The following is a 25,737-nucleotide window of genomic DNA, read 5'->3' as shown; positions in this document are numbered from 1 at the left end:
GAGAAATGCAGGTAGAAGACATCTAGACGATGTCTTCAAGAGATGTCACAGGTACTGCCACCTGACAGTACACCATTTCATAGCACACCAAGTGTCATTCTGTTAGAAGAATGTGAGCAATGATGCTTATCACATTTAGTCCATCTTCAGCATTCAATATTCAGATAAGCAAGAAATGTGTGTGTGTGTGTGTGCATACACATAAGCAAGTGCAGTTGTGTCACCTAATATTTGATGCTGTCACTGACGGGATTGAAAATGTCCTAGAAGATGTCTAACAAAGAATCGTTACAATAATCTTTAACCATTACCATTCCTTAATTATTATTTTTTCTGTATGGAATAGTGATGGGACATCCGAGCATTTTATTTCCTAAGGATCAACCAAAGCTGGAGAGCTATGTGACTGACCAGCCATGGGCAGCTCAGCACACACAGACCCACGAGGTGGAGCTCACAGCGCTCTCATGGAGCACCCCGCTACCCTGCCCGGCATCTCGGCTGCTCAGTGCGATGGAAATCCACAGAAGTGTCAATTAAAGGAGATAGAAACGCCACACTGCAAGTACAACCTGTGATTCTCATTTTATTGCACGGACCTGCTAACATGTCAGCATCATCTAGTCTCCACATTCTTCAGAGCTGATTGTCAGGCTCATGTTTTCCTTAAATTGCCTTCAGGATGAAAAGTTAGTAAGTTGAAATGGGGTGATTGATCTAGCCCTTTTTCTCAACAAAATCAAAATCTTAACACAAAGAAATCACAAAATGCCAGAACAAACACGTACGTTCTCCCTACACCAGGGCTGAAACTGCAAACCAAGGAAAGAATAATGAAAAGATGCAAAAAATTAGAATACAATACAATGTTATTTTATGCTGAAGTTGATGTTGGGCCATAGGGCTTGTACTGACCATAGAAAATACATTTTTACTCAAAAATCACTATTACCCAATAAAAACACATTGTGTTGAATATTGGGGTAAAAGTTACTTTATTTGGTAGTAGATTTTCAGAGTGATTCTGTGGCAGCAGAGCTGAGTGCTTTCAAGCCCTTTACTGCAGTTTCAGGGATGAGAAGAAAATGGTCCTCCTGGGGATGGAGGTGGACTGAAGTTCCCCTTCTGCCAAAGCAGTTGTTGAGGGACTCTGTTATAAAGCAGTTGATCTGAGTTTAGCACAAGGAGGAAGGAGATTATTTCAGATTTCTACATTATTTCAGTGAAAAATTTACAGGGTAGTCCCCCAAGAAAGGTATAGGTGAATACAGGGGACAACTAGAAAGAGAACACAGATGTGGAGTTTGTACCTCTGAAGCTGGATTTGTTTCCATGGAAAATATTCCTATGACTATAAGCTGCTTGTGTGGCAGTTATTCTAGTATAAGTCAACGTCTATTATTGTGAAGAGGTATTAAGAATGTAATTATTCTGTGCATAAACAAGTTGAAATATTTTTGCCATACTTTGTACTAAGTGCTTGATATTCCCTCCCCCCCCTCAAAAAAAAAAAAAGCAAAAGCACTCTGGTACCATTCACACAAGCATATTTATTATATAAATATTTCATAAATTACAGGATTTTAATTATAAATGTAAACATTTCTAGGAAAATAGTGTTTTATATTCTTATTAATGTTTACAACTAATATAAGGCACATAGTGCAAAAATACATTTCTGATGCAGAGATCACAAAATAATTACCTACATGTGTTATCTAAAAAGTAGCTGCTTACACTTCTGTGGCACAGTACTGTTTTTAATTAATACATACTGCTAATTCATGGCTAACTCTTTGTGGATAAAAATATGATATAGCTGCCATTTGATCTACCAATTGTACTGGCGTGCAAAACAAATATTTGGTTTACAGGATGTATAGTTATCTGGTACACAATGTATGTTGTTATGCATGTAGAAAACTCTATTCTGAATACCTGAGAGTTGGCCCTGAAATGCATTATCTTTATACACATATATTTCTACAGTTCTGGACTGTAATGTAATACAAAACACCATATCGAAGAACTAGATTGTTTTTTAAACCTTGTAACTCTTTCCTACACATTTATGGAAGAACTAATTTTGACTGGCAGATGTTAGAACTGTATTTACAAACATTGAAAAATTAAACTAAGTCAAAAATGGACACCAAAACCACTGTGGGGCTTGATGCTGCCTCTGCCCAGGGTTCTCACTGAGGTTACTGAAAATGATGTTGAAATGGAATATAAGAGGGACACACACTACAGCCTTTACTAACATGCCATTGGCCTGTAAAAAAGGAGTAAGGTGTATATGGAAAGTGTTTAAGTAGATACATATTAATACAATCACAGATGAAATGCTACAGTAAACAGAATACACTGCATTTACAGTATACTTAGATGAGAGGCAGGGATTTAAAATCAGGTTTCCAAGCAATTTGTTTCCTTATTTTTTTTTCCTGTAACCACAACAAAACTAAGCCTAGATGTTTAACGTGCTATAGAGACTACAGAAGTTAAACCACACTTCTCGGGAATACTGCTAGTATTTGAGCACCACAAAGAATATAATGAAAGGGATGGGGAAAAAATGCTTTTACTGACAAACACACAGATCTATAGAAACTATCTCAAGTATGTTGGTTATATATTTTTCTGCTGTAAGTTGTTGACAGCTAACTCCTAAAAGGTTTCACAAAATTTGAAGTATTTGAAATTATTACCTGTCTTCTCTATATAGCAATACCTCTTTCCTTTCTACATTTTAGTACAGTTGATCAAGAAAACCAGTAGAGTATAAATTTTACTGAATACTGCATAAAAAATTGCACCAGTTAGTTGCAGGTAAATTATTACAATTATGGTACAATCTAGAGTGTTACCCATGGTAGCAACCTCAGTGCAATTTACTTGCTACTACATACTGTATATTGAATGAATGCCTCTCCATTAAAACCTGAAGATTTATGATTGTGATTGATGTACTTGCTAGCCCACAAACAGATAATACATCCCTGAATAATCACTGAAGAAAACAGGAATTCTTAGTAGTGAGCATTACAGTAATGAGCATTACAGAGATGAAAGCATTAAAAAATATATATACACGGCACCAACAATTTGCACCTAAACGGCAGATGTCCCTGCTTTGATGCTCTTACCACATCAGAGTTCTCACTGTATTTGAAGTTGGAGACCAATAATGGTGTTAGGAATACATTTTCCACAAAATCCTCCACATCTTCCATATATTTTGGTACCATCCTGGGAATTAGACAAGAAGAACTGTCAATCAAGAAAAGTGATTGAAATCCCAGTTGTACAAAAAGCTCCTTGAGGTTTGCACACAGTAGACCTTTTGAAAAATCATTCCTACAAAAACTAAATCAAGAGATAGCATCAAATTAGCAAAACAGAGATATCTTCTTTCCTGTCTTACCATCCAATGTTGTCTTAAACTGTGCATGCTTACTGTTCTTGTTCAACTGGTCTTTTGGTCTCTCACATGAATCAAGCTGGAGGTAAGTCATCTGTAAGGATCTTTTGTAGTAGGGTATCTTTAATAAAATGGGTTTTTTGGGTGTTGTGTTTATTATTTTTAAAAAGTATTAAAGGTTTTGAAGATACCTAATATTAAACCTGATTAATATAACAATAGGCTCTTAAAAGCTGTAAGAGTAGGGTAGGCAGGCAATGTTGATCTGGATTAGATTCTGGGCAGTGTGATTAAACATAGTTTTTGAATTACATCTGTAAAAAGATGAGACCTTGAGCACTACTGAGCTTTCACTAGAAAGTCATCACTTGCACCTCTGGAGGCATAATGCTCCAAGCCATAAGAGTGGGTAAAGGAAAACAACATTGACTTACATGGGATTTGTGTACGTCAGCAGTTGCATAGTTGCCCTGAGCAATCCACCTAACTGTACTGGATACTCTCAGACCTGTACCAGCCAAATTAATGCTGAACTGTCCCTAACAAAAAAAAAAAAAAAAAAAAAAAAGGAAAAAGGTAAAATACAGAGCTCATAAACAGTTCAGAACACTAAAACACTACATTGGCATATTTGCACATATCACTCGGTATATCTAGACATTAAGTACTCAAAGCTCAAAGGTGTGTACTTGGGTTAGTAACACTGCATTATACCCTTTTTTTGACAATTAGACACACAAACAAGTTATTCTGCAATAAATAGTACCCGTGCATCAGCTGATCTGTAGCATCTGTCTGCAGAGTCTGAATACAGAACTAACATCAGACATCAAATTATTTTAGCTCTCCTTACTACATATTAAATTTTAATTTACAAAAAGTATGGACTTGCAACATGCAAGAATGAAGCTGGCTTAAAAAAAAAAAAAAAAAAAACAAAAAACCAAACAAAACAAAAAAACAACAGTCTTTCAAGAAGGTGCCTGAACTTTTTGGAAATAACATGGTGAGGACCTACTAGTAGCTGGAAATTACAGACAAATCACTTAGTGTCCTGGTTTCAGCTGGGATAGATTTACTCTTCTTCCTAGTAGCTGGTACAGTGCTGTGTTTTGGATTTAGTACGAGAATAGTGTTGATAACACACTGGTGTTTTAGTTATTGCTGAGTAGTTCTTATCCTAAGTCAAGGACTTTTCAGCTTCCCATGTTCTGTCAGAGAGGAGATACACAAGATGCTGGGAGGGAGCACAGCCAGGACAGCTGACCCAAACTAGCCAAAGGGATAGTCCATACAATAGGACATCATGCTGAGTATATAAATGGGGGAGTTGGCTGGGAGGGGCTGATCGCTGCTCGAGGACTGGCTGGGCATCAGTCAGTGGGTAGTGAGTGATTGCATTCTTCATCATTGTGCTTGTCTTTCTTGGGTATTATTTATCTCTCCTTTTCTTAACTCTCTTTTCATTACAATTATTATATTTCATTTCCATTATTAAACTATTCTTATCTCAACCCACAAATTTTACTTTTTTTCCGATTCTCCTCCCCATCCCTCTGAAAGGTGGAGAGTAGTGAATGAGCAGCTGTGTAGTGTTAAGTTGCCAGCTAGGGTTAAGCCATGACACTTAGCCATCTAATTCTCAGATTTTTGCAAGCACACTGTCCAAGCATTACCATCTTATCTTCCATTTCCTTTTCACTATAACAAATAATATAATTGAACATGAACATAAATGGAGGTCAAAATAAATAAATTCACTGATAAATGGAATGTTCTGCAATACAAACCATTCAAAATAGTTTATTAATTCTAAAATATTTGCCTACGTAAATACATACTCTGAAAACTAGCTTTAAAACAGAGTCAGTTATGAGAATAAGAAATATATTAAAAGCAACAAACTATGCTGCTTTGGTAAACAAACTGGAGTACAGAAAACTATTAAATTGCATTCACACAGTAGCGCAATGTGCTGGAAAGAACTACTACCTCTGCAAAGAGCCTAATGGCCTTTGTGCACTACAATCAGAAAACTCCTGCACACCTCTCTACTATTCACTGAAGGCCTGAATTTCTGTATTCAGATCTAGTTAAAATTGCCTAAATCCTGTGATGAAAGATTTAGCAAAGATAACATTTCTATCATGTATGGTAGCTTCTGTATTTTATTGCTTAATATCACCATAGTCAGATTTATGTGTATATATATAAAAACATTTGTGTGGGTATATGTATGTGTGCATGTATAAAAATACAGCATTCAGCCTTTATTCTTGTGATTCACTGAAATTCCTTCATAAAAATTCAGTCTTACATTGTTCGATATGGCAGATTTGTTTTGAGAGTACTTCAATGTAAAGTTGCTGTTTTTATAGCACTCATACACTCAGGATGAGCTAACATAAGCTCATATGCATAGGGTAGGTTGTTCTTCAAAGTGCCCAAAAAGTGGAAGATTTCCATTTAATTAATAAAGCATCTGGAGGAAATTCATACAGTGTGGAATGCTTTCCACAATTAACAGGCCCAAAGTAACTTCATTCACAGTGACATCATTTTGCAAAAATAAATGAGAAGTGCTATGTACAATTATAATGACAGCTTAACAGCTGTCTGAGGCGTCATGCAGCATACTTGAGGCCAGGAACAGATTTCAAGGGCAGAGCACAGGAAAAGAGGCCTTTTTACTGAATTACAAGTGTTAGTTTCAGTGCAGATCTTATAGATGGAAATGTGTCAATGAAAAAATCATGTAAGCAGAATGATTTCCCAACAGAAGTTACAGATTGCAGATTTGTATTGTACTAAGCCCAAAGAGTTTGCAAGTTGAAGGTATCCAATACGGTAACGAACTCCAACTGTTTTCTTGTGAAGGGTTAAGTCCAGCCTAACTTAGGCACTTCATTTGTACCTAAACTGTACATAAATTGTCCCTAGCTGCCCTTGAATGCACCCACCCATGTAGCCTGTCTTAAGTTTAAGCACCTAGGCTAGATGGACAACAGGGATTTACCTCCATGCAAGTCTGAACTAGTCGATCTTAATTCCCTTTATAATCAGTGAAAAGAAATATGCACTTCCAGAGGATGGTTGACTTCAACCTGAAGTGTCTAATAGGGTAAGATTAGCTGAACTGTTTTCTAGGGAATCCCTTTTCTGCCAATGGGCTCCAAAGGCAAACTAGGTTGACTAGTTCAGACTGCATTAGCAAGAAGGACGCTGCAGTATGAGCATATCTTTAGAGTGAAAATGTTGGATCAGAGAGCCCAATGTCTGTAAACAGTACACAGACCGGTGCTTTACTCTGGGCTAAATCTCATCTAGTTCCATAGACTGAATCCTCATTAGCAGTCAAAGTGCATTAAGATCTTTCTTTTGGAGCTCATTGTTTGATTTAGTTTCATCCAGAGGGCATCCCCCCATTCATGTCTTTCAAGACTGCTCCATGATGTGAACCAACAAATAGTAAACTGGGACAATAAAGAGATTAATTTAAAGAGCACCATCCAATTCAAACTAAAACACTAATGTGGACACACCAATGGATGTATAAATTTTAAATTATACTGCTAAACAGGATTGATTTCCTCTGGTAGTCTTCAAAGATATGAAGCATCAGGAGAGAAACAGAAAAAAGATAAGAAAAATTCTGCAGAATTATAGAAAGGGAAAGTCTCTGGAGAAGAACAAAGATTGAGAAGGGATTAGGGGGAAACAAAGGGTACATCACATCCCAAGGGAAGGAAACCAATATAGGAAATACATAGAAAGCTGAATATACATGCATGGACCCTAGAGGGAATAAACAATTAGAGGGAGAAACAGGGGAGAGGAGATAGTGGAACAGGAGACAAAAGAGTAAGAAAAAACTACTTATTAATGTAGTACACAGACTAGAAAGGAGATTGGTTTAGAACCTTACAGCGCTAAACCAGTCACACAGATTTCCTGCCCCTTACGTACACATTTCAAGGGGGTAAGAAGTCATAAATACCTGTGGACATCTGGCAGCACTGTAGCAATCTCCAGCTGTAGCAAACGGAACTGCTCTCCCAAGTATAGTCTGAGCAAAAAGAAAATCTGTGGCTGGAAAACAGAAAATTACTCAACGCTGAAACAGCTGTATTAGTAGTTCAAGTGAAAACAGTGCAAAAAAGCATTAACATGTGGGGGTGGGGTGGGTGTTTGGTTTGTTTTGGGTGGGGTTTTTTGTTTGCTGTTTGTTTGGAGGGGGTTTTTTGTATGTTTTAGTTTGGTTTTTTAGAAACGATGTTTTAAATAGTCCATTCTAGTTAATGCAACATCAGTCCAGCCTACAAGACCAGTTTTCTTTCAGAGATAGGAGAGGGCTAGGAGGAGGACAGATGTGCATTTGGACACAGATCCAGGTGAGCAGGTTGTGGGCCACCTTTACACCTTCAGGCAGGGGCTTGAAAGCACTGCAAGGTTCCCTGTCCATTTAGTATGTCTGCCAAGGTCTGAGAAGGGACTAACTACAGCATAGGAAGACTTTCCCAAGAAAAATATGTCAGAGACTAAAAGGAAATGGAATAATAGGAACAAAACCTTAGAAACAGAAGCTAGTTCACATATAAAATACAGATCTGTAAGATTCACACCACTTGACCACTTAGGACAAACCAACAAATGAAGTAGTGGTGGTTTCTTAATTATTGTTTTCCTTTGAAATTTGCATTGAATTCCTAAAGGAAATAAGAATGTTGTTTGCCCAAGAATGGCACAGCTGGATCTATAAGTGGGTCAAAATGGTAATTTGGTAATCATGACCATGTGCAATTTCAGTAGAATGCTCACATTGGATAAAACTGCCAAAATGCTTACTTTTAATTTGCATGGAAGACACATCAAATCTTATTTTGCTGAAAACTGTGAAGCCAGCTGCAAGGTAATCATTTCGACAGGCACAGTCTTGCCTTCTGCTCCCATTGAAAGGACATTCATATGGATTCTGCAGCCTAGAGAATAGCAAAGATTTAGTTTTTCATTTGATATTTTTCCATAATATAACATCATGGTGACAAGTAATTGCATTGCACTATGCTGCATAAAAAAATACTGAACAACAGTTATTGAACAAGAAGTTCAGCTATTAATCTTGGCTCAATTGAAACACTACTGTGGACTGAAGCCATTTCTACTAAAGTCAAGATAGAATATTTTTATAATCATTTAGTGCAATTAACACAATTTCAGCCCAGAAGTATCCACATTTCCGCATGTGTGTTCATATGCTTGGATATTTAAAACAGGAAATCAAGGAAAAAAATTCTACGCATCTGTTCTCACAAAAGGTAAGTATCATCTTATTCTTTTATTTGGAAGGAATAAATGCACTTCACAAAGTTACAAAACCACTTTTGTACCTGAATCCATACACTTCAGAAAAGTTGTCTGCTTCACCTTTTACCAATGTCAAATATTCTTTGGGATTTTCTAAGTGCATGCCTGAGCAGTAAATCTGGAAGAGAAAATACAACCCCTCTAGCATAATCTTTATTAGAAAAGTATTATTTCATAAAAATATGTGCTGATAGAAACTCATAAATCTTAAGAGTACCTTTATCATCCTTCCCTTAACGTTAAGTAGGTATTCACCATCCTTTCTAATCCCTTTTTTAATCTGGATATCTTTGCAGGTGGTAAGAATTTCACCTTCAAAATGAATTATTAAATCATATTAATATTTCATGAAGAGAGCTTAGTTTTAGGACTTATTTTTGCATAATTGTACTCAAAATATATTTATAGCTTTTATGTAAGTAATCTGGGAAAACAATATCTTCAGCTGAAAATTACAGCTGCCACTTACATTCTTCCTCATGGCAGATCTTTCTGGCATCTGGTTTTAAATGAGGCAGGCACAAGTCACTGGAAAAGCCACTTTCAGTCATACATTCTACGGTTCTCTCCTTTATCCCCACTCCACAAGATACTGAGCACTAGACATGGATAGCCATCAAGAGTTAGTAAGATGGTAGTAAATAATTAACATAATTATGAATTGGCATTCGTTTATGTTTGAGACAGCTATCAAAAATGAGCTTGCACATCTTTACTCACTTTGGTCCACTTTCCCACTCTCCAGGTAGCTGCTTGTGAACATCCTTTGATATTGCACTTAAAAATGTATGGGGATGGCTCTACCGGGCAAACTTGGTACGCTACAGTTCGAAGGCCACGGGCATGATGATTTTGAACTGAATGGCTTCCAACACAGTACGTGATCCTCTGCTGGTAACCAAACCCACAGCTGGCTGAGCACTGAAATAAAATCCCCAAGCACAGGCATCATTTCTGTGAAACAACCTTTCTGCAGCATTGCAATTACAAATAAGTCAGCTCTGATCCTCACTTTGGCAAAAGCCTGTAATCAGGGCTGGTACATTAGTGCAGAAGAAGGTCTACAATAGTTATGCATGCAAGGTGGTGGGAATTCTCATGCTGCCTTTTTCTCAGAGCTCACAGAGGTTCTGGAGCAGTTCCCTCCCAGCTGCAGTACACACACACAGACACGCAGATATAGGTAGTGCAGATGTGCAAGGGAAATAAGGCACCAATCCACCACTTCACTGAAATCAAGGAAAAGGTTTTGGTTTACTTCAGTGAGATCAGCTTGCAAGAGAGTTTCCTGGGAACCAGCAGAGAAATGCTGTGGTAGGGGCAGCTGTCCTCTGGCTGGTGTTTGGAGGTCCCAGGGCATCTACCAGAAGACTGATAACAGTCACTACAATAAATCATGGCTCATTAGAAGGTTCAATGTAGACAATGTTTAGGCATCCACGTTCAGATTAAAATATACTTTTTTTTTTTTTTTTTGCTCTGCACACTTAATGTACGTTTTACAGCAATATAACATTCTTAAAAGTAAAGTTATATAGAAGATGTGCAAGCAGTATCATTAGTTTACCTGTGACAGTTCTCCTGTAAGCACAATATATTTAGAGGGAGTTATCCTGCAGATTTTGGTTGATGGAGGCTTTGTGGCAGGATCACAGAAGCTTTCATCCACTTGGAGCTGGTTTTCATCCACACACTTAACCTTCCGGTGTATTTCCTTTCTTCTATATGATGCCGAGCACTGAGTATGAGAAGAACAGTCACAGTTTTTGTACTTAAACTAGCCATTTACAGAACAGAGTTATTTGCCAATTGCCACACACCAGTAAAACCCAAACAGCAACACCTTTTATGACATCTGTTATCAGTGTTGGACTGAATTACTCACTGAAACAAAATCCTTTACTTTGTTTTCAAAGTTCAGATACCTCCAATCAGCTAAAAAGCTGATAGTGTATAATGACATGACACCCTAACTGTTGGGTGAGACTGAGGAGAAATATGAAAGAAATAACTTGGTCTTTATTCAAACAAAAAGAATCCCTGGGAGTATGTATCTGATATTACATCGATAAAAGAAAAAAATCCCTGCCTATTAATGAAGCTAGTGGCAGCTTTGAGCAGTAGTATATGTTGAGCCTGTGCCTTTGTTCTCAGTGTCCTCAGGCCTCCCCTTGGGGCACGTTGGTAGGATGCAAAGCCACTGCAGTCCTGCCAGGACAGGATAAGACACTTACTGCTACCAAAATCCAGAAAAGTGGAGGTACGTGCCAAGTAATACATGTCAACAGCACGTCCCCAGGTACAGATGCTTAAACTGACCTGTTTGAACTTGCTGTGATAAAGAAAGAAGGCTCAAATACATTAACCCCACTCTCAGCAGAGGCAATAATCAGTAACTCCATCTACTACAGTCAGACGGGAACCCAACTTAATAGTAATCTGGACCCAACAACAGTCAATTAGAGGACTCAGCAAGGTCTGTCTGTTACACAGATCAATCCTATTGTTCAAATATTATTAGTATTGACTCAGAGGCAACTTGAAGGACAAAAACCAGATGCTGTACATTAAACCAGTTCTGCTAGAGGAGACCTCTAACTTGTATCAAGTCAGGTATCCATCCTTTGAGATTTTCAAGACTGCAAAAATTCTCTGCACAGCCCATTCAACCGCCTGAATTGACCTCAGTGAGGAAAAGTTTTTCATAACATCCAGTTTGGACCTCTCTGGCTTCACCTCACTCCTGATGCCTTTTGATTTTCTACCATGTGATACTGTGCAGAGCCTGGCTCCGTCCTCTTGGTAACTTCCTTGCTGTGGACTCGAATCAGGGGATGGAACGTGGATACAGTTGGCTGGTGTAACTTACAGGAACACCCGATCTTTTATCGCCATGGAGCAGCTCAGAATATTAGGCACATAAAGAATAACCCAGTCATGCAGTAATGGGAACAGGCAGAAGAATCCTTTTGGTTATGCTTTATACATTAGCTTTGTAGACATTCTTCTCTTTAGTATGAAAATGCATGTTTGGTAGGAGAATGCTGGGTGCTGCTACCAGCCAGCCTCCCAGCTGCAAGCTGGAGAAATGCAAAATCTGGAAATTTTTCTGCTATGCTGTGACTGGTGAGGCGAGGAAATGACACACGAGCACTCAGAGCAGAGACAGCTGGGCAAAATTCTGTGAGTTCACTGCACAGGGAGTGGAATACAGATGGATAAACACTTGAACTACTAGATGTACAAGGCTATATATGAATCTGGTTAGAGAAGGGAACTGAACACAGGAGTTTCAAGCAATAACCATGTGGAAGAAGTCATAAACCAGCCTGAAGATGTAGTGAAACACAATGCATTTGTAGTGGAGAGCTCTGAATACCAAGCTGGAATATACAAATGTTTGACAGGAAAGGAAAATTCAACCTCATTCTTTGAAAGTGTATATTTGTGCTAAAAGAACATTCAAAGTTGCTTCCACTAATTCCCAATTTTAACAGATTCATAGAAGAGAACACTTGGAAAAAACTATATTGTCAGCTTTCCCTCAGTATAGTTTAACAGAGGACTATATATGTCCTAACTGCATGAATATAATCCAGGACACCAGCAGAACACCAACAAATGATTTATACATTAACAGTAGTCACTGCTACAACATTGTGTCCCTGAGACTTGAATCTTCATCTTCTAAATTTCAGATTTTCCCTCAGAAACTTAACAGTGCAGATTATTAAGACATCATAACTGCACAAACTGGGGTTTTGTTTAATGTTACAGTAAGAGACAGGCTCTTCTGTATACCATTTCAGGTATTATACATAATTTTTGGGTTTCTCTCTCACTATCTTTATTTATGTTTTTATGTTTTCATATATGGATACAAAAGTTATTAAATTTTTAGCATGTAGAAAGTAGCCATCATGTCTTCAGCTCTCTCTTGAAGGTATCTTTAGATTTTCTTAAAACTGAAAGTTAAATTAATATTTGGTAGAATGCTAAGTTTTATTTTCTTATCTTGCTTCGTATTTGGTAGGAGAATGCTGAGTTTTATTTTGCTTATCATCTTTTCTGTCAAGTCTTCCATAGAGATCTTCTTGAAAACACTGTTGTCCAAAGGTTTTACCTCTGAGGTTGTTATTTGCAGCTGACATTTCATTTGTATTTCTGTTCTCTAAAAGTGATTTTTTAAATGATATTTCATTATGAGGTTTTATTAAACATTTTATGCACTATATAAAGAACTTTGTATTCAAATTACACCGTTCTATCAATAGGGACCTGCTCAGAGCTCCACCTGAGCTTTTGTCGACAACAGTAGACAAGCAAATCCTGCGTAAGAGAGAAAACAAAGCCTTTGACATTTTTTTGCCACTCTTTAGTTTCACAAGCTTGACCTTCAAAATATCCATCAGGGTCGCTTGTTATTCTGTAAAGTAAAAAGTATTAGAAATATACCTAAACACAGACAAGAAAAAAAAAAAAAAAACAAAAAAACAAAAAAAAACAAAAAAAAAAACCAACAAACAAACAAAAAAAAAAAAAAAACCAAAAAACCCAAAACAAAAACAAACAAACAAACAAAAAAAAAACAAACTTATAACATCACTCAGTTACTTCATACAAGTTGAAAGCCTTACTTACACCTTCCCATTCATCTGCCGACCACCGGTACTGCCAGCAGGCAGGCAGCCAGCAATGTCTCTCGCTAGCGGGCCGGGTTTCAGGGTTACACATTGCTTCACTCACTCGACCCAGGCCGGTCAGCTGACAGTAGGTGTCCCTTTGCTGAATGCCCACTCCACAGGATCCAGAACACTGAAATTGATCAAAATTAGTTATGTCAGTGTGAAATGAGATAGTCCTCAGTAGGTGGTACAGTTGCCATTATTACAAGTTCTTAGGATATTATTTAACATGTACTTCACAGCCCCTAGTGTATTAGTGTTTCATTGTATCTGAAGAAATTTATGTTGAAAATGTAAAACTACAATTAAAATAAAGATTTGTAAGAAATATGGAAAATAAATGCATCAAAGTTATCCAGACTAATCTTTCTGTTTATCTTAATTTACAGTAGGAACAATCACTATAGGCATACCCAAAGCAAAAGTTTACATTCTTGCAAGATCAAACAGTTTAAGTTCTGAGTTTATATCATTCCTTTATTAGACACTGACAGACTTGTCTGGTGTTTCAAAATGCAAATGTTAAAATGAAAGAAAAAATTTTCAGTGTTTCCGGTTAGAAAAATCCTGCAAATGGTGCAGTATTTCAAGGATACTTCTCTTTCTTTTGCAAGTAGTACTAAGGATTTTGAATCCTGAGGAGCTTAAAAAGGTTGAAATCCTTCCTCCCACATGCCTCTTCCTCCCTCCTGGCCAAAGGTATTTCACTACAAAACTAACTCTTGCTGAGATAGACAGCCCGCTTTTATCCCAGTCAGAATCACGATTAGGTCCCAAAGCCTACTTAAAGACTCAAGCCTAATCATAAAGTAGATTTTGCTATACCAAGTGTGGCCAAGTTGGGAAGAGTGGTAATGTGTCTTTATCAATGTGAGGAATTATATTTTAAAAGAGTGAGTGAAATGCAAAATATTGACATGTGCTCAGTTACACAAAATTTCACAGTAAACTGAGAGATGTTTTACAAGAACAAACCAGAGAAAAGGCCAGTATTTGTGCCCACAAGCCCTTTTTCTTGTCCTTATCTCACAAACCTGGCTTCATTTCAATATCCAGACTATGATAGCAATCACAGTGGTACAACTGAACTAACCACTGAAGGTAAGAAGTAAACTTCCAAAATTTACTGTTTTTTTGAATTTACAAGGGAAGATGAGGAAAGTCTTAAGTACCCATCCAGCTCAAGGTTTGGGTTACCAAATACTTCTCAGTTTTCATATATATTTATTTGTAATTACTTAGTTACTTTTCTTAAAAGAAAAAAAAAAAAATAGAATTAGCTACTTGCTAATTTGTAGATTTCATTGTGATGTTTCATATAAAAAAAAATTCTTTACAATTATTTCCATCGAAACAGTGCGTCATGAATATGATCTTGGCTTGTACTCTCACAGAGAACATAATTACAGCAGATTTTACATACCTCTTTCCATCTGCTGGCCTTCCAAGCAGGACATCTTCCAGCTCTACATATTTTGTATGTCCGTGGTTTTTTCAAATGTCTGCAGTTTCCTTCTTCTATTTTAACTTGGAAGCTATTAAAACAATGCACATCACGAAACTTCAAACCTTTTCCACAGGAAACAGAACACTGAAAAGAAAAGTGTATTTCATTACTTTACTAAAAATCTTGAAGTAATAAGAAAACCAGACGAAGCTGTGGTGTCGCCCAAAATGGACTCTGATTATAGGAATAAATTTCTGTATTATGACACAACATCTACTGTACTTATCTGAAATTCCTGTGTAAGCTCTTTTGTACCGAGCGTTACAGATCAGATGCCCAACATCTCTCATGTCTTGTTCATCCATTGATGTCGTCATTGACTAATACCTCAGCTCAGCCATCCATATGCACGTGGGAGACAGCTTGATATTACGATCTCACAAGAACGTGCTCTAGCAGCCTTCTGTTTCCAGTAAGTACATTGCTATTTTCAACTAAGCATGATGCTTATCATAAGCATTAAAGAAAGGAAAATGCAAAATCCTGGGAATGCATGTTTCCAGCTATTAGGCTACAAAGTCATGGTTGCTCTGGCACCTCCCCTTCCATGAGCTTTGGGTATCTTGCTATATGTGACAAAAAGGCAAGAGAAGAGGTATAAAGTAGACACTATAGGTTATGGTGCAGTCCTTGGAGACATGGCCTTGCCCCTCCACCCTGGCATTCTGTTTCCTCCAGAAAGCTGCTACGACATACACAACTGGCTCTAGGACTGACTTCTCTCCCTCCAGCGTAAAACAAATGGGGCTGTAGACACATTTTTGTGAACCCTACCCTGACAGTACACCCTAACTGTGCTTAGAGTGTGTCTGACAGACTAGTCTCTTCTGGAGAAAGAACCATTCCCCTGCTAAATTGATGGACTGCTGTGAGACTTTACTGAGGTCTGAATTTAATTCTTCAAATCAGGGCTGTCCTATCTACCTGCAGAGCAGAGCCACAGGTCCTAGGGAACTTTCAGTCAAACAAGGAACATCTGAAGCACTCCCAAATTAGGTAGATGCTCAGCTGACTTATCTTGAACCATGAGCACTGTGAATGAAAGCACTTAAGTGTGTGTGTGTGTGTGTATATATATGTATATATTTAAATTTTGTAATTAATATTCCTATTTAATAGCATCCTATCAAAACATTTTGATCAATGGAGACTCCTTTTCTGTCGGGAAAGACAATGTGCTTACTCTGTTCTAGGATTTCATGGGTACTCTATTTTACCCTTGGACAAATATTTCTACACAATCAGGTAGAGAATTTATATTCAAATAAAAATTTAATTTATAAGTGGGTGTGAAAAAAAGGATTTAAATATAGACTTTCCTCAAAAGCACCAAAGATATTTCTCTTCCTTTTATGTTACATCATCATCTATGTCACTAATATTATACATTAACTTAACCAAGCACTTTTAAATACATATATCTTCTATTTTCAGGAAATTAGGTTCAGATCATACAGCTTTTAGTACAAAACCTGGCAAATATTTGCCTGAGAGCAACAGCTGGAGAAAATCTTTTAAAATATAGAACAATCAAGTATAATAAATTAACCTGCTAGGGAAAAAACACTTTTCACAATAACAGTAACTACACTTTGTTAAACAGAACCTTAGCTGACCAACTTGTCCTCAACAGCACAGGGATTCCATTCCTATGTGTCCTTAAACATTTACATGTGCAATTATCACGCTTTAACCCCAGCAGGCTACTAAGCACCACCCAGCCACTCGCTCACTCCCCCCATGGCGAGATGGGGGAGAGAATCAGAAGAGTAAAAGTGAGAAAACTCATGGGTTGAGGTAAGGACAGTTTAATAGGTAAAGCAAAAGCCATGAACAGAACACAGCAAAATGAGGAATTCACCACTGGGGAGGCAGGGGCTCAGCCATCCCCAGGACAGCCGGGCTCCAGCACGGGTAACGGTGACTTGGGAAGACAAATGCCATCACTCCGAATGTCCCCCCCTTCCTTCTTCCTCCAGCTTTATATGCTGAGTGTGACAACATATTGTATAGAACATCCCTTTGGGCAGTTGGGGCCTGCTGTGCCCACTCCTGACTCCTTGTGCACCCCCAGCCTGCTCGCAGGTGGGGTGGGGTCAGCGGCAGAAAAGGCCTTGGTGCTATGTAAGCGCTGATCAGCAATAGCTAGAATATCCCTGTGTTATCAACACTGTTTTCAGCAAAAAGTCCTCAACATAGCCCCATACTAGCTTCTACAAAAAAACCCCAAAACTCTACCCTAGCCAAAACCAGCACAGTAATCTTAAAGTTTTAATTGAAAGTGCCAACGTGTTTAAAATTAAATCTTTGAAGAATAAAGCAATATAATTAATTCATCACACAGTACAATGGTTAGCACGTTTCTCTTATGTAACTATAATTATATTGGAAAAAAAAAGATAAGAGTGCTGATTTGCCACAACTTGCCTGTTAAGGAATAAGGTAGGTCAGAAAACTTAAAATGATGCAAACCATATCGCTATAAAAGCCCTTCAGGAAACCAGGCTCTGAATTCAGTGGATTTAATTATCAAAGCAGACAAGATAACACGTAACTAAAGTACTGATATTATCTTGATAATTGATTCTACTGTCCTCTTAAAGCTTTTTGTTTTGTTTTTTTCAGGAATTTAAATCATAAAATGTAGACATAGGGGGCCTGTAAACTCTGAAGGTTCTTCCTTTTTGTTTTTCAGTAGTGAGTGAAGTGTAGCTCAGAGCTGCTTAACCTCCTCCTGTGATGAGTTAGGAAAACACCACATGCCTCTCCTTTCTCAGTGGCTTTCCCCGGTGAAGCACGAGCCCTCATGAGGGTGCAGAGGGCTGTACCAGGCAGAGCCCTTCTAGACCCCGTGAGGACTGTGTCCTAGGCTGAGCTGCAGCCAAAGAAGGTGTCCTAAAAAGTCTCCACTTCAGGATGTGAGGCTACCATAGAATAATCTCACAGCACAGAATAATCTCTCTTTAATTTCACATTGCCCTCAACATTAGGTATTAAGACCATACTCTTCAGCATGTATACATACTTGTTTACACAGCTCGTGCAGATATCTTTTTATTCAACAAAAAAGAGATTTATTGTACAGGGCTAATGGCTGCTAATAGCAATAGCATATACAAAGAAATCTCTTACTCTTCATTCTCAATCTTCCAAAGATTGCCCAATACTATCTCTACCCACTAAATAGAACATTACATGTTTACTTCTGCACAGGTTAGAATTGGGTCTGGGTTTTTTTTTCTTGGTTTGGTTTGGGTTTAGTGTTTTTGGGGTGTTTTGTTTTTTTTTTATTTGGTTGGTTTTTTTTTTCTCTTCATTGGTCCAAACTCAAATGAGTTACACCTCTTATATTTAAATGGCCTAATTTAATCTTTATAATTCGTGTTATTCTTTCTTCTAAATAAAGAAATTGAAGATTTGTGTCTTAAGTTAGCCTATTGTAAAATATTTTTAGTAATTACAGAGCAATGCCTATATAAAGAGATTATTTGCAGTTCTCTTTCGTAAAGATGTTTTACTAAATTTTTTAATTAGAGTACAATTATACAGGAATTAAGAGAATCCACATTTGTTTTCAATCATATTAGATGGGAAGCTGAAGGAGTTCAGTTTGAGTGTTAAGAATAACAGAGGCTTTATGAGCAGTCATTCAAACACTAAAACTTTCTTTCACTCAGATACTGTTTAGCTTTGATGACTCAAGCTAGCTGAAAACCATTGTTATTTTAATGTTTAATTTAGACACACAAATGAAAGATACTTAAAATCTGTAGGTAGAATTATTTTCAGTTATTTTAAAAATATTTTGTCTTTAAAAAAAAGCAATTTAAGGAATATAATTTAACTTTGCAGTAATGTAACTTTGGATAAATCATCTGATATATTTTTCCTTCTTGCTGCAAGAGACAATAAGTTACATGATGTTGCCAACTCATACCAAGAAAATATTTAAATAACTTTTTCCAGGGAGTCTTTTCACTCCGTATTAATTTAATGTTATGTTTAACATCTTAAAAAGACACGTTCAACAGGTTGGTATTATGTTGAAAAATCTTAAATGCATTAAATCATTACAAAAATGTAAGTTTTCTAGAAATGCAGAGACAGCATTTCTGTACACAGACTTGTTATCTTATTCTTTCACATATTCATCAAGTTACAGATCTGAGCCTGTGCTTCCATATATCCAAACCTCCTGTTGAACAGATCTTACACTGAAAAAAGAAACTTTACAGTGCAGGAGGTAATTCACTAGTATCCTAATATTATGGGTTTCAACTTAACTTTTGAAGTTGTTGGGGTTTTTTTGTTGTTGTTGTTTTATGGGTGAAAGATCCTGATACTTTTAAAAGCTAAAAAAAACCCAGACACTAAGTAACTGTAAACCTCTGCTTAAATATGATAGCCAAAATTTAAAAACAAGTAAATTGCCAAATTAAGAAGTACCTCCAAGCAGCTTTACTGGTGCTTGGGCTACTGTGTCTCCTGGAATTGCGTGGAGCAGCTCTTGCCCACTTCAGCACAGTTCCACAGGGCCAGATCCTTCTATCTGCTGCAGTGAGCATCTCCCACCCACATCAGTGTGAAGAGGAGAAACCTAAATATCTCCAAGGATCAGATCCTCTACAATTTCAGTGGGATCTTGATAAAATTTAGGAACCAACTTCCAGGACTGTTATTCTTAAGGCCCTGCATATGTATCGGTTACAGAAGCACCTAGGATGCCCTGAGATGCAGTCAAAGACCTTAAAAAGTTCCTTTGGTGCTAAAGTCTAATTCTACAAGCACACATAATTCTTTCAACAGGCTGACCAGCTCAGCACTTTATAAGCCCGTAAGGGCAACCAGCATCCTGAAAACCAATTTTCCTCTATTTCCACTAACAAATTAAAGAAAGCAATAGCTCTAAGAATACACTGAACGCAGAGTAGGTGAATTAGACACGTTACAAAACACGGTGATAGACGATATCTAGTGCAAACAAAGAGAAACGCTCTTAAATTTTTTTTTTTCTTTAACACATGAAAAAGCTAATGCTTTCACCCTGGATGTAGATGATCCATGATCATCAATGGAATGTTCAAGACAGTAGGTACTGTACTCTGTAGGTATAGTAAGTATAGTATTCTCCTGAAGTTGGACCTCTTCTGGCTTCGTTCCTTAGATAATATATAAAAATAGTTCTTAAAACTGTTTCCTCCCAGAATACCTTGGTGTCAGATGCAGGCAGGCTCAGCTGTGTTTTTACCAGATAGTGACCCACCTTCAGCAAAAGAAATGAAGACTACTCCTGTCCAATACAGCTTCTTATTGGAGACTCCTGACAAGCAGATAAGGGTTGCCTGTTCTCCAGCACAGAGAATGACTACCAAAGAAAGGAAACCAACTCTCAAGTGCTGAATCAAAAGCTTTAATCAATATAAAGTGGGGGATGCCTCTTAGTTTTTCTGTGAGGGCAAAGCGTAGATCCTGCTCAGTTCTTTGAATTAAAAATATAGGTTCCATAGAAGATCCCTGAGTGGGGTTCCCAAGTGGCTAAAAGCATCTAAATACAGCTTACAGGAAGGCATCTTGCACTGAGTCCTATCCCCACACTATTAGTGTTTTCCTTGGAGAGCTGCATATTGCACACACTGACCCAAGACACCTGCCTGACGAGCTTCCTTTCAGGTTTGTGTCATCAGTAAGAAGTGTCAACTTCTCACTTGTACAGGAGCAAGGCCTTGTTCTGTTCTCTGGAAACCACTCATGACATTTTAGAGCATCTAGCCTATAGCGTGTTTCTTACAAGGCTGAATTTTGCCCTTCATAAGCCTGTGCTCCTTCTTGGAGCTCCTAACACATTATTACACTCTGTCTGTGAAATATGGTCCTCTCACTGCTTGGTGCCCACTCTGCTCTGTGAGATGCTCTGGTAGTGATCTTCCCAAGGCTTAACTCTCCTGACTGGGGAAAGTACAACCACACTTAGCTCACTTGCTGCATGACCTCCTTCCATTCAAAGTTGAACATGGTCAAGAACAATGTAGTCCTTATGGCTCAATATGTCTATAATGTGGCTTCACTTGTATTTCATTCCACACAATTGGAGGCGTATGGATAGTATATTTTCCATGTATTTCCAGCAGATTGCATGTATAGGAAAAAAGTAATCCATAAGAACTTTAAATCTCAAAAGAAATATGAATGTTTCTTTTAAAAAATGCAAGTTGAAAAAAAACATCCTGTAACAATTTTACACAGAAATTCCAGTACTTGTCTCAACATTGGATAAAGTAATATCTCCCATATGTCAGGTTCTTTTAAAAACATAAAACTACAGTAAAAAGCTGGACTTGATTACTATTGTTCAAAGTCATTCCATAAAGCTGGTAACTAGGATTCATCTGCTCGGGTTTTTTTCATAATAATAAAGTTCTGTGAGGATTAGCCTGACAGAACTCATGGTGCTTTCTGTGGTACAGACAGACTCTCAGACAGGCATGTCATCATCAGTTCCTACCAAATTAAGGCTCTTTCTGCAGCCAACATGCAGAATTTCACTAAAAGCTTTTTGTTCTTTTGCTATTATTTCATTGAAAAGTTGAAGGTCTTGGATTATTTGGTGGATTTTCTTTTAAATTTTCTTAATCTTTTATTTCAAGGGAGTGTTTTGTGTAGCTTAGCTGGTAGCTAAGTGGACTTCTGGATACTGAAAAACAGACCAGTAAATGGAAAGCATATAACAGTTTCTTTTTGCATTCATATTAGATATACAGGGACTTAAAATATAAATGAATGTGACTAAAAGTAGTACTTTAACTATACTGGTTTTGGTTGGGATAGATTTATTTTTCTTCATAGTAGGCAGTATACTGCAAGGTTGAGGATTTGTGACTAAAACACTGTTGATAACACATGGATTTTTTCATTACTGCTAAGCAGCGCTTACATAGAGTCAAGGCCTTTTCTGCTTCTCATGTTGCCCAACAGCGAGTGGGCTGGGGGTGCAAAATAGGTTTGGAGGGGACACAGCTGGGACAGGTGACCCCAACTGTCCAAAGGGATATCCCAGACCATGTGTTCAGCAATAAAAGCCGGGGGAAGAATGAGGTGGGGAAGTTCAGAGTGATGGTGTTTTGTGTTCCCAAGTTATCATTTGGCATGCTAAATGAAGCCCGGCTGTCCTGGAGATGGCTGAGCACCTGCCTGCCCATAGGAAATGAGAATGAATTTCCTTGTTTTGCTCTGATGTGTGCGTGGATTTTGCCAATTCTTTATCTTAACCCATAAAACATATTACAAATGTTAAAAAGTATTTTCTTCCTTTTTTGTTGTTTTTTGTTGTTGTTGTTTGTTTTGTTTTTTTTTTTGTTTTGTTTTGTTTTGGTTTTGTTTTGTTTTGTTTTTTGTTTGTTTGTTTGTTGTTGTTGTTGTTGTTGTTGTTGGTTGTTTGGGGTTTTTTCCTGTCAGGTACTTCTGTGGTTCAACAGGAAGACAAGTTTAAAAAAACCCGATGAATTTCTATAATGGATCAGAATAATTACAAACCTACAGGGTTAAACACAGTAGTTGCTTGAGTTGTCTGACAATCTGCATTTTAATGATCTTTGATTGGCCCAAAAGTCTGTTTGGGCTCTTTCAAAACTATGCTAGAAGTAGAATGTGACCACTACTGCACAACACACTAATAAAACATTACTTTGAGCATTACTTCATTGAGAGTTACTTCAACATTTCATTTGCCATATTAGAAATAGCTCTTGTGCCTGCCTCCTCCCCGTTAGCTGCATCTCCCCAGGGGTCCTTGCAATGCTTGAGCATGAAATAGGTATTTTTCAGGTAAAAGTATTCAAAAAGTTGTTCTTTCCTTTAAGTACATAGACTACTATCAAGAAGCAACAGACTCTGTAATTAGGTCCTACCGAATTCTTTGAATTAGTCAGTAATTCTTCACTAAAACAGGTACAAACACTTGCGCCATTAGCTCAAGTGCTGAGAAAGGACCATGGTTACAAAAGACCAAACATTCCATCACTCCTGAGAAAGAGCGGATTGAACTCCAAGAGTTACGTGTATGATTTACTGCTACATCTAAGTTACACCTTTGCTCACTACTGAAGATATTTAAGTCACTTAATTGAGTACAGCTTCATTTCAAAATTTCAGTGTTGTAGCACATTCCTCTGGTGTTCAGAAAATATCTTGATTTGATTAAGTCCTCCTTGCAGCTGCAGTCTGTAAATCTGCTTTGCCACTTTTCTAAATGCGTTTTTGCAGCTATATCAATGGAAGGGAGGAAGGCTAGGCTAAGGAGCAATCAGAGACTTCATCCAATCCATTATGCTGCTCAGAGTTTGGATCAGCTATACCTGGACCATTCTTGACAGCAGTTTGTCAGTCTTGTCTTCAGTGACAAGGATGGTACAGCCTCTTTTGCATGCATTTTTCCACTGTATAACCATGCATATAGTTAGAAAAAATATCTTAGGATTTAATGACAGTCTCTCTTACTGTTAAATAAGATGGTTACTTCTCATTCTATTCAGAAACACTCACCTCTTTATAACCACTGATTACATGTTGGAAGAACACCTCGTTCAGTCCATTCTTCTCTAGACTTGGTCTTGAAAAACACAGCTACCCGAGCCTCTCCTCATTTGTCACTTTATCCAAGTCTCTTACCATCCGTGTTGCTGTTCTCTGAACACTCCAACTGTCTGCACGTTTTTACAAGGAGGTATCCAAGACTATGCTGTATATCCACTGAAACACTAGAGTTACAATATGCCACAACACAAAGCATATACCCAACAAGCATATACTCAGTATTATTATTCTTTGTTCAAGTCCTTTGTCGCCTTCCCAGTTTCAAGAGTTCTGGATGACATTTGGAAGATAAGATATAGAGTGACAACTAATTTCTGCAGTAATATTTGCAGTCATACTGCAAACATGGCGAAATCTTTGATGTAATTTAATAATAAATGCACTTCCCTCCTGTAAGTGTGAACCATATTCCCTCTAGGGCTGCAATGCTATTCTCTGATCTAAAAACTACCTAGGTGACATGTGTGCAACACAATTTGGGCTGGATCTCTAAGCTCAGTAACATATACTTAAAAAAAAAAAAAAAAATCAAGAAGGCCTGTATCTCTAATGACCAAATGTGCAGCCAGCTAAGCCCAGTGAGTTCCAACAGGTCCCTTTCTCTCAAGCTGATGAATTACTGCTGAGTGAGGTCTATTTGTAGAAAGCACCAAATAGCCTCCACAGTTACTGCAAATTCCTCCCTGTCTGTTGCCTTTGCATGAGGAAACATAGCACCCCTTGAATCTGTTTGACCTCTTGTGTATCAAAATGTGAAAGGTGAGAAATGAGCACTCCCCATGTTTCAGTAAAATGCAACACAAACATAATCGCCAAAACACTTTGCAAAGTTCAGTCCATAGCACAGCTCTGGCTCCCATGACACTGACAAATGGTCCCCCAAGGTCAGTGACACAGTGTAAATCTCTGTATTGCTGTTGCTGGACTTGCCAAAACCATTTGCAAAGTGTGCTGTTAGTTACTGTAGCACATCTAAAAACCACTAGGTATAGACAACCCATCAATGCATGATCTAATCACACCTCTTTAAACCAAACAGATAATCATGATGTTTAACTGTTGTTCTTTCCCAGGTTTTAGGCAGAGAGAGGACAAAAATACAGGTATTTTTTCTGTTCAAGCTCTACAGTGAGACTTCACAGTGCAGGCTGCCAGTTCTATGCCACAAAAAAGGCACATTTTTCAGCTGTTCAAAACTACTATCACCTACAAAAATACAAATTAGGATTAGCTATCTAAGACTGAACGTTCCATGAACTTTTTAGACCTGCCTGAAGTCCTTTCTGATTCCTTGCTAAGCATGGATGGCTCACGATTCTACAATCACCTTCCCTGACCTAAATTATTGAGAAAATTTGTTACAGCCTCTGAAATGAAGTTTTATCCCCAAATCCTTATCCATCCCCCTATAAACAAAATTATTGTTCTGATTTGTAGGGATATTTTAATGAGTAGACCTGTAGGTAGGCTTGAGAGTCTCAAGCCTCTCTATTCTACCACATAAAGAAAGCCATCCTCCTTCCTCTGCTACTGGATTCTCCAAATATACCTGAGTATTTCAATTGCAATATTTAACACCCAAGTTATTTATAGCTAGATTCTGCAGGTAACAATCAAGTTTTTCTAGTTAACATTGAGCTAAAATTAATCCAAAAAGTATAATTTGATAATATTTTTATACATAACTCAGTTTGCATCAAAATTACAGTACTTATGAGAACATATTTTCTGTATTCAGATAGCTTTCAAGTAAAAGTACTAAGTTACTTATTTACAGCATTATTTAAAAATCTTCAATTTGAAGAACATTTTTCCTCCTTAACAATTTCACATCAGTTACTTGTAATTAATAAAAAAATGGTAAATTTGGAGTAGAATAAATGATAGATTTTTATAAAGAGAAGTAGTGCTAAAGTCAATTCCCTCAAATATTCATGAGGAAAATTTGTAAATTTGCCTTTCAGAAGCTATTCTCTTCAACACAGAATTTCAGGAAGGATGGCCCTCACACAAAGTAACTGCCATTACTTACTGCTCTCATCGCATGAAAACCAGAGAAAATTGGCTGCAGGTATTATCAGCTGCAGCCAGTATCATCATCTAATATTGGAATTTCTTAACTTTACTCCTCTCAGCAACACAAGGAGGCAGTAATAACTTTTTTTCTA

At 37.6% G+C, this 25,737-nt stretch overlaps 1 protein-coding gene across 2 annotated transcripts in view; it reads right to left on the bottom strand.

Annotated features, from left to right (window-relative positions):
• Positions 1–1,557: 1,557 nt before the first annotated feature.
• ADAMTS20 (ADAM metallopeptidase with thrombospondin type 1 motif 20) overlaps positions 1,558–25,737 on the bottom strand; it is a 103,845-nt gene continuing 79,665 nt past the window's right edge. Inside the window, exons 29-39 of one of the 2 annotated variants that reach the window (XM_042792774.1) lie at positions 14,897–15,064; positions 13,430–13,603; positions 10,356–10,526; positions 9,509–9,709; positions 9,258–9,387; positions 9,006–9,100; positions 8,812–8,906; positions 8,270–8,403; positions 7,422–7,513; positions 3,859–3,963; positions 1,558–3,252 (exon numbers count right to left, since the gene is read on the bottom strand). In XM_042792774.1, coding sequence (XP_042648708.1) covers positions 3,163–3,252; positions 3,859–3,963; positions 7,422–7,513; positions 8,270–8,403; positions 8,812–8,906; positions 9,006–9,100; positions 9,258–9,387; positions 9,509–9,709; positions 10,356–10,526; positions 13,430–13,603; positions 14,897–15,064 — 1,455 coding nt within the window. In that variant the 3' untranslated portion in view covers positions 1,558–3,162. The remainder of the gene's footprint in view (positions 3,253–3,858; positions 3,964–7,421; positions 7,514–8,269; positions 8,404–8,811; positions 8,907–9,005; positions 9,101–9,257; positions 9,388–9,508; positions 9,710–10,355; positions 10,527–13,429; positions 13,604–14,896; positions 15,065–25,737) is intronic. The other variant, XM_042792775.1, reaches the window with a different exon arrangement.

This window comes from Tyto alba, unplaced genomic scaffold, assembly GCF_018691265.1.
Source record: "Tyto alba isolate M040663 unplaced genomic scaffold, T.alba_DEE_v4.0 Super-Scaffold_2, whole genome shotgun sequence".
NCBI classification, from domain to species: Eukaryota; Metazoa; Chordata; class Aves; order Strigiformes; family Tytonidae; genus Tyto; species Tyto alba.
The sequence above is the reverse complement of the archived record's forward strand: the minus strand, read 5'-3'. Positions and strand labels throughout refer to the sequence as shown.